This window comes from Mus musculus, chromosome 18 (genome assembly GCF_000001635.26).
Source record: "Mus musculus strain C57BL/6J chromosome 18, GRCm38.p6 C57BL/6J".
Classification (NCBI taxonomy): domain Eukaryota; kingdom Metazoa; phylum Chordata; class Mammalia; order Rodentia; family Muridae; genus Mus; species Mus musculus.
The window spans coordinates 67,605,938-67,615,335 of NC_000084.6; the positions used below are offsets into that span (position 1 = coordinate 67,605,938).

General features: G+C 45.6%; 1 protein-coding gene across 11 annotated transcripts in view; it reads right to left on the reverse strand.

Annotated features, from left to right (window-relative positions):
- The window catches only part of Spire1 (spire type actin nucleation factor 1), a 124,602-nt gene extending 117,729 nt beyond the window's left edge, over nt 1–6,873 (reverse strand). For 4 of the 11 annotated variants that reach the window (XM_006526206.2, XM_006526205.2, XM_006526203.4 and 1 more), the window contains exon 1: nt 4,468–6,873. In XM_006526206.2, the coding sequence (XP_006526269.1) occupies nt 4,468–4,762 (295 nt within the window). In that variant the 5' untranslated portion in view covers nt 4,763–6,873. Of the gene's footprint in view, nt 1–2; nt 4,354–4,467 lie in introns of those variants that run through there. The other 7 variants (NM_194355.3, XM_030250587.1, XM_030250590.1 and 4 more) reach the window with 7 other exon arrangements.
- Nucleotides 6,874–9,398: the final 2,525 nt, after the last annotated feature.

A 9,398-nucleotide genomic window follows, 5' to 3' on the forward strand; every position in this document is an offset into this window, starting at 1 on the left:
ACCTGAACCAGCCTGACACGTGCAGCGAAGATGGTTCTTACTTACTCTTGTAAGCAACGACGCATTCTGGTAGTTTGCAATCCCACCTCTGCCTCCCAGACGCCTACGCTGGACTCGCCATGCACATACACTCTCACATATACACAGCTGACAGGGACCAGGCTATGGACACTCGAGAGCCACAGCACTCGTGGGCTGAAGCCTTCGGAAGCCTGTTCTTACTGAGTCCACCTTTTCCACAAACACTGTTTCTCTGTAGAACCAAGCAGGCCCCGTTCCAAGCCTGCTCTCCTTGCATTAGCATGAACCTCGCTGAGAAAGCCTGCTCACATCCTCTTTTCACAGCCCAAACAAAGCCTGAATGTTCCCTCTACCAAAAACCACCCTCCAGGGACCCCTCATTAGTATGCACACAAGCCTTCATTGTTCCTCCCAGGAACATCTAGTTTGCTACCACCCTCCAGGTTACTTAAAATCAAGATGGGGCCATAATTTCTAAAATGTTCCTTACACATCTAAAACTAAAAGGTTTTGGAACCCAAGTTGAAATAAATGACTGCTGCCCAATGGGTACTGAAATTCTGGAAGGCTGATGAGGCCATGCAGGCTTCTCATCTCTAATATGACACTATGAATGTTTCTTTGTTACAATTCAGATAAACAGACATTTAACCTCATAAAGAGCTAGGCTATACTTAAAAATCTCACCAGTTGCAACTTCTGTTTACTGGACACTGTTTCCACACATAGAAACAGACCTAAATAAATAAATAAACAAATAGCAACTATATAGGCAGATGGGGGGAAAAATGAAACCTCTTATCTTTAGTCTTTTTAACCACCTCATACAAAGCAGCTGCTTATATTTCAGTAAGGCTAATACACAAAAAGTTTACTAGAATGCTTGAAATAGGATTGTTTTCTGTTGTTGTTTACACGGCTTTTTCTTCTGCTTTGATAATATAATGAGCGTGGTCACATCACAAGTAAAGTCAGAAGGACAGGGACCACTCTACTGTCTTCAATCACACACACACACACACACACACACACACACACGCACGCACGCACGCACGCACGCACGCACGCACGCACGCACGCACGCACGCACCCGCGCCCTAGAGGTCAGGAGAGTGTACCAGATCCCCTGGAACTGGGGTTTTGAATGGCTCTAAGTCCCTATGTGGGTGCTGGGAATGGAACCTAGGTTCTTTGCAGGAACAAGGACCCTAAAGCATTGATTAATCTCTCCAGGCCCCAGTTCTAAGATTGTCTAGCATCTTTTATTGCCAAGATCTTTTATTGCCCAGCATAATGCTGCATGCCTTTAATCACAGCACTTGGGAGACAGAGGCAGGAGGATTTTTGTGAGTTCAAGCCAGCCTGGTCTATGTAGTGAGTTTCAGGACAGCCATGGCTATCCTATCTCTAAATAAACAAACAAACAAACATATAAGTAAATAAGTTTTCTTAGCGGACTGGAGAGATGAGGTTCTTGGCAGCAGTGACAGAGTCCTGAGACACTGCAAAGAGGGAAGTGGCACTCATGACAGCCCCAGCCCACAACGGAATTATTTGGCCCAAAATGTCAACTGTGTTGGGATTAAGAAACACCTGCCCTAGATGTCTGTCCCAATTTTTAGTGAGTAGTTAAAACAGCTACACAAAAGACACTCTGGTGGTGTGAGAGGACCACAAGACTTCGGGAAGAATGAATCGGCTCGTCCCTTTACATATTGCCCCACACACTGCCCAGATTTAAAGAGAAAAAAGGAACTTTCTTGAGGTCAATCAGCTCCAAAGGAATCAAACAAAATCTCTGTCACTTCACAATGTTGCAAAGCCTAGACCTGGGTTTGAGTCAGAGTTTATCTGTGTGACTTTGAACATGGCACTGGACTTTTCTAAAACTCTACTTGGAAAACAAATGAGCTGGGACTGGGGAGTAGGAGGACTGTCACAAGTCAGAGGTCAGCCTGTGTGTTACAGGCCACCAGCCTGGACTAGAAAGTGAGCCTGAAGTGAGGTGCAGTGGCTCCCGACTTTGAATCCAGCAGAAGCAGGCAAGTCTCTTGTCATTTCAAAGCCATCCAGGGCTACATGGTGAGACCAGGTATTAAAACAAACAAACAAACAAAAAGCAAGCAGTATCTTACTATTGCCCAGCCTGATCTCCCTTGGAATATACTCAATAAACCTGTTTCACTTATAAACATGCACATACAGAACAAAACAAAAAACTTACAGAAATGTACCCAATGCCAAGTATCAAACTTTCTCATCACTTTCTTCTTTCTTGAGAAAGTCTATACAGACAACCATAATAGGTATTACTAACCACTTTTTACAAACAAAATTTAAAGCTAGGCTTGATAGCACACATCTGTAGTCCCAGCACTTGGGACTTGGGAAGTTGTAGACAGGAAGATCAAAGAGTTCAAGGCCAGCCTATGCTTCATGAAATGTTTGGGACCCACCTAGGCTATAGAATAGCCTGTCTTAAACAAAATTCAACATTGAATGTTTAAATATAATGTGTTTTCTACAACCAAGGACCTACTGTTAAATCCCAGGAGGAAATAAACTAATATAACTACATTTGAAAATGTACAACCATATTAATATTTTTATTAAAAACTTTTCCATACAATGTACTTTATTCTATTCTTTCCCCTGCCCTCATCCCTAAATACTTTTAACCAACAAGCCCTGAGATGTTCCAGACTGTACCATCCACTCTGACTAGGTATCTTGGTATCTGGCAGCACAGATCATGAGTGGGAATAGGAGAAGGAAGATGGTTATAAATCCATTACAAAGTAGGGTGCGGAGGTCTATGCCAGTGATCTTAGCATTTGGGAGGTGAAGGCAGAAGAACCAGGAGTTCAAGAACAGCTTCAGCTGGAGTACAGGAGACTTAGTCCCCCCAAAAAATGTAAAAATAAAAGTAAAATCAAGGCCTCATGAGGTAGCTCTGTGAATACAAGTCTGACCCCAGAACCCGTTTAAAGCTAGGAGAAGAGGTGCCACAACATTGTCCTCTGACCTGCACATGCCATGTGACACACACATGCCATGCACACAATTAACAATATATAGAAATTTTAAAATAAGTTTTAAAAAATTCATTAGTTTCTGGGAATCATCTATTTATTATTTTTCTGCAAAATATATTACACTCATACTAATGATGCATTCATCTCAACATTCCAACAACTGCTAGTTACATGAATCACCCCAAAGAATCTACCTATCAGTCTTTGACAAATGGTCAAAGCACTTCTGGGATCAGGGTCCTCAATAGTCCCTGATACACCATACAAGCAGGCCTGTCCGGTCTCTCAATAGAACCAAAGGCTCTTCTGAAGCGAGGTCACACACACTCTTTCCTCTGGAAACAGTTCGGGACCAAGACAAAGCCTCGTTGTTTGGGGGAAAAAATTATCTTTTCATGGCATCTTATAAATAAATTACAACTGAAACTGTAATCTACTAAGGCCAAGTCTAAAATCAAGCAACAGATCAAATAAAAAAATGTTTTTTTGAAGGGGGGAAAAAAAGAGACTCAACAGAATCATTAAAAAGTCAGCTTTAAATATCATTTAAGGTGCACGTGTGTCAAAACGTCACACGGTATTCTGAATATAGTGCAACATTGAGGTTATTAATACATCACAATGACCGGCTTTAAATAAATTAATAAAACTATGTTTACTTGAACTAAAAATGAGAGAATATTCTAGCAGGGCTGATAAGTCTGAAGGTTTCCCTCAATTTAGAAAAGGATTTTCAGGAAATGTCGTTTTTACAGACTATTCTGACTACATTTTCCACCTTAAGCATTTTGACACTTCCATCAACTTTCTAAAGGCGAAGGTGGATTGTTTCGCTCTGTTTTTAATAGACTTGCTTCTCAAAGAATGAATTAGATAAAAACCGGATAGGGGAAACCTTTCACCAGTCTCCCCATCAATAAAGCATGTGAGTAAGCTCCTGGTTATGTGTCCCTGTTTAGGTGACAAGTCACGAAGAATGTACACGGACTAACTAACATCAATTTCATCTAAACGGCCTGTTTACTTCTTATTCTCTGTACTTTTCACCACAGCGAATTTTCACACTCGGTACCCAGAGTCACCATTTCTTCTATTTCTCTCCCAAAGAGCAGAATTCTCAGGGGCTCAGTGATTTCCCTGGCATTTCCAAGAACTACCGACAAATTCAAAATGCTGCCAGGGGTCAGCCAGCTCATTTTCCCCAAAGATGTCATCTTCCCGACAGGACTTCACGCCAGCCTCTCCGAAACCCTCACCCCACCGTGCCCAGCCCCCCGGTAAACAGCCGAGGCCGGCGGACGCGCACACAGCCTCCCCGGAGCCCGGGTCCCGCAGCCCCGCCCGCGCGCCCTCCCGGGGCCGCCCGCCAGCTGTCCCCGGGGCCGGGGGGCGTCGGGCCGCGCGACCTCACCGGAGGCGGGGGGCGGCTCTCCCTCCGCGGCGGCGGCGGCGGCGGGCGCCAGGGTGACGGCGCCGTCCCTCCAGACGCGGATCTGCGCGGCCGAGCGCACGCGGCGGTGGGGCTGGCGGCGGGCGGCGGCGGCGCGCAGGGAGCCGCAGCACTGGAAGCACACGGCCCACGCCTGCTCCTCGTTGATGGGCTGGTTGTAGAGCCGCAGGATCTCCTCCAGGCTCAGCGCGTCGCGCGGACCCCCGGCCGCGCCGAGCTGCGGCCCCTCGCCGCCGGGGCTGGAGGGCTGCGCCATGCGGCCCGCGTCGCTGCGGTCGCCGGCGCTCGGCTGCCGCGTCTCCTCAGCGCCGGAGCATCGTCTCCGCGAGCCGCCGCCTCCGCATCCCGGGCTGCCGCCGCCCAGGCCGGCCGCGCGCCGCCGCGGGGAACTAGGCGGGGACGCCGCGGCGCTCGGCGCTGACCAGCACGCAGCCGGCCGGTTGCGCGGCGATGGCGTCCGCTCGCCCCGCCCCGTCTCGCCTCGCCCCGCCCCGTCTTGGGGGCCGCACGGCCCAGCGGGGCCTGGAGGCGTCACCCCCGAGGTGACTGACAGGCGGCCGAGCAGGGTCTGGGGGCGTCACCCCCTTAGGTGAGTGACAGGCGGTGAGGGGCGACCGCACGGCTGGGGACCGAGCTGTGGGTTCTGCAGTTATGCGCCCGGACCCTGCTGGCCCCTGGTCGCGAAGTCGCTGTCACCGGTTCTGCTCGCCCACAGTCTATTTAAGAACTTGAATTCAATCTGGGGCGATTTACTAAAAAGAAACGGTCATCTGAATCGCCCTCGTCACTGGCTGCCTAGCGCTTCCAGCTTTGGCCTGCGAGCGCAGGTCCCTCTGAGCCCTTCGAGGCTCATCTCGGGTTCTCCTGACCACTCAACACATACTATCTATCCCTGCACATCTGCCAAATTAATTTTTTTAGATATGTTTTTCTATTCATTTATTTTGGGTAACCCAAGCTGGCCTTGAACTCGCTACCACCATTTTCGGCTGCTTCTTAAGTGTTGCTTGAGTGTTGGCACTCTCTCTACTCAGACATTCAGTGAGGACAGTGGTCTTGAACCTGCCTTGCCTAGACCAGGGCCTGAGGTGTGGTGCACAATCGGGGCCTTTCAGATTCAGCCTCCCCGGAGGTAATCACCGATAACCACACTCATCCTAGCCTAGTTAACCCAGTCTGCCATTCGAGAAGGAATTGGTGTCAAAGACAAAGGACAATTATCTGTAGTACAGAACAACTCTGGGGGCCTCCCTGAACCCATTCAAGTGTGCAATAAAGCTGATAATTTTTAAAATGTCCATCCAATCATAGATGGTTTTAATCGGTAACATCCCACCAGGCTAGTCTTCGAAAGACTAAGAGTTGAGGCATCAACCAAGTAAGAAAGTCATAGTAGGTACCATTCCGTGTAGGATGTGGGAAACTGCACACTACACTTAATTTTATAGTAGAAAGTCATTAAGGATAAAGAAATAGGCGGTTGATGGGAAAGCTCCGCGGACTCCTTTTGTTTTCAATACAAGAGCTATAAAACAAGCTCTTCAAGTAAAATTACTTAATTATGGGTTCATAATCTCAGATGTGAAAATGCAGTATTTAGGGCCAGTGAGATGGCTCTCAGCAGGTGAAAGGGCTTTCCTGCCAAGCTGCAGCCCGTAGAGTTGAAGTGGGGGAGAGCACACTCCATGTGGTTGGTCTTTGAACTCCGTGTGTCTGTGCACATACCCGATACCCACAAGAAATGTAAAAGAAAATAAATGCAGTGTTTGTGTGCCAAAGCTCTGAGGCAGAGACTTTTCTCAGTCCTTGTGCGGGAGACTAATACATACATACTATGATATTAATAATATATAAAACATATTAATATACCAACATTCCCAAATTTTGCTTTTTTAAAAGTCCAGATTCTGTGTGGCTTTTGAAAATACAGAAAAGAGCTTTGAATCCTTTGAACAATGCAGAGAAACAATGGCCCACTTATATGGACACCGACGCCATCTTCTGGCCTTCTGAAGTATTGCTGCCCTTTGCACATGAACTACACCTAACCAACCAGTTTTGTCCTTGCCTTACTCACTCAAAACAAGTTGGGTTAATTACAGAAGGATTCAGTCATAAACTGAAGTAGGGCAGTAAATAAATGCTCAACTGTCACACTGGAGGGAAGGCTGGAAGAGGTGGAAGTGAGCAAAAACTTTATTAAAATCCAAAGTAGAATTGGAACTTCATGCAGCCAAGCTGGACTCGAATTCTCTGCACATCTTGACTGTGTGTCCTTATTTGATTTATTTGGGTTCAAACCCAGGGCTTTCTGCACGCTAGGCCATATCACTCAACAGCTTAGCTCCATCCACAACCCCCATGTTGACTCTTTATAAGTAGAGGTTTTTTGTTTTTGTTTTTTTTTTTTTTGAAAGCTGATTTGCAACCCTAGGATTATTTTCATTTTCTGAATGATTTTTAAAATGTAAGCATTTTGAAAGGAAAATATATCATGAATCACTGAAAGGTCATATACAAAGAAATTTGTTTTTGTTTTTTAAGTACAAATTTTATGATATATACTGTGAAGTAAATCTGCCTGTTGTGAGCATACGTGTAGTTGCACTGAAGCAAGATGACAGCTAGAACACTGGTTGGTGTTCCTCTCTACAGAGAATGAGGAGGAAGGAAGTCCTTAAAGCCATGTCCGTTTTCTAGTGTGCATCTCCTCAGCGCGTGAACACTGGACACGCAGTACAGAGATTTTTCAGTATCTTCTGCAGTTCTGACAAGCCCCTCGTCGTTACCATTTGTTCTCTTGAGATGACAGCTACCTGCTGAGGGAATGTACTCCTCATGGAGTCCCCGGAATCCTGTGCCACCATGGGCAGCTTCCTGCTTCTTCTCAATTCAGTCTCAGAAATTCAAAGACCTTTGGTTTGGTATATTTCATTCCACCATCATTTTAAAAAAAAATTCACGAGCCGGGCGTGGTGGCACACGCCTTTAATCCCAGCACTCGGGAGGCAGAGGCAGGTAGATTTCTGAGTTCGAGGCCAGCCTGGTCTACAGAGTGAGTTCCAGGACAGCCAGGGCTATACAGAGAAACCCTGTCTCGAAAAGACCAAAAAAATCAATCAATCAATCAATCAATCTGGGCTGGAGAGATGGCTCAGCGGTTAAGAGCACTGACTGATCTTCCAAAGGTCCTGAGCTCAAATCCCAGCAATCATATGGTGGCTCACAACCACCCATAATGAGATCTGATGCCCTCTTCTGGTATGTATGAAGACAGCTACAGTGTACTTCAGTATAATAAATAAATAAATAAATACCCTCTGTAATTCAGGTTTCTTTCTTTCTTTATTTATTTATTTTGGTTTTTCGAGACAGGGTTTCTCTGTGTAGCCCTGGCTGTCCTGGAACTCACTCTGTAGACCAGGCTGGCCTCGAACTCAGAAATCCGCCTGCCTCTGCCTCCAAAGTGCTGGGATTAAAGGCGTGCGCCACTACGCCCGGCGTAATTCGGGTTTCTAAAAGTGATTTATATGCTTTAAATGTCCAAACAATCCAAATCAACATTTAAGATATTTTCAAAGTATCAGGAGGTTAGTGAAACTAAATGGTGTAACTCGGAATATAATTTTAGCTTTCCTTGATTTTCGTATGTTTAATTTGAAAATAGGATCCTTGAGACTTCTTCTCCTATTTGCTTATATCCTTTTTGTAGAATAAATGTACTTCATGCTTGGTACTCTGGACACGATGCAGGCTGGGCTGCTCCGAGTGAGGCCTTTGGGGAGCACGGTCTGTCTGTGCGGTCTGTCTGTGCAGCCCAAGCTTATCTCAGACAGCCCAGACACGTGCTCCTAAGACACGTTCACCTGAAGAGTACACCAAAGGGGGAAATACAAGCAGTGGGTTTTCCCCAGGTTGTAACCTCAATGTCCAATGTCAATAACTACGTGTGTGTGTGTGTGTGTGTGTGTGTGTGTGTGTATGTATATACATATATGTATGTATGTATGTATGTATTGTGTGAATGTATGTATGTGTGTATGTATATATATGTATGTATGTGTGTGTATATATATATATATGTATATATACATATATGTGTGTGTGTGTGTGTGTGTGTGTGTGTGTGTGTGTGTGTGATTTCTTCAGTTACAACACTTGAAGGGTGAGTTTTTATTCCTATCTTATAGTCACAGGACAAAATGGAGGGCTACAGAGTGAGAGGGTGGGAGCGAGTGTAGACCTCCTGGTCAGCTCACTTTCCTCTGTTGCTGACACTCAACCCTCCTCCTGTCAAGTCTAAGAAAATAGGGAAAGGCCAATATGATTGTTTAAAACTTGCCTTTGTTGTTGTTGTTTTGGTCTTTTCGAGACAGGGTTAAACTTGCTATTTTAAAACATCAAAATGGTGGGGGGACCTGGGGGACTTTTGGGATAGCATTTGAAATGTAAATGAAGAAAATACCTAATTAAAAAAAATTAAAAATGCCAAAATCAGGCCTTCCTCTTGGTTAGATTTTTGTTGTTGTTGTTGTTTTATTTTGTTTTTTTGTTTTTCGAGACAGGGTTTCTCTGTGTAGCCCTGGCTGTCCTGGAACTCACTTTGTAGACCAGGCTGGACTCAAAGACAGATCATATGAACGTTTAAGCATGGAAGAGGCGGGAATCATGAAAAACAGTATCCGCCAAAGTCACCCACACTTTCCAAGTGACCCTTTAGGATGCCAGTTGATTTTCTCCTCCTACCTAAACCACCCCAACTACTGAAAATCTAGGTCTAAAATTAATCTGGGACTTTCAATGTCCCCAGAATAACCTAAGTGACCTTGGGGAGAGCATGAAGTTGTGAACCACCTTTCCTCAAACAGTAATCACAGTGTGTAGTCCATGCA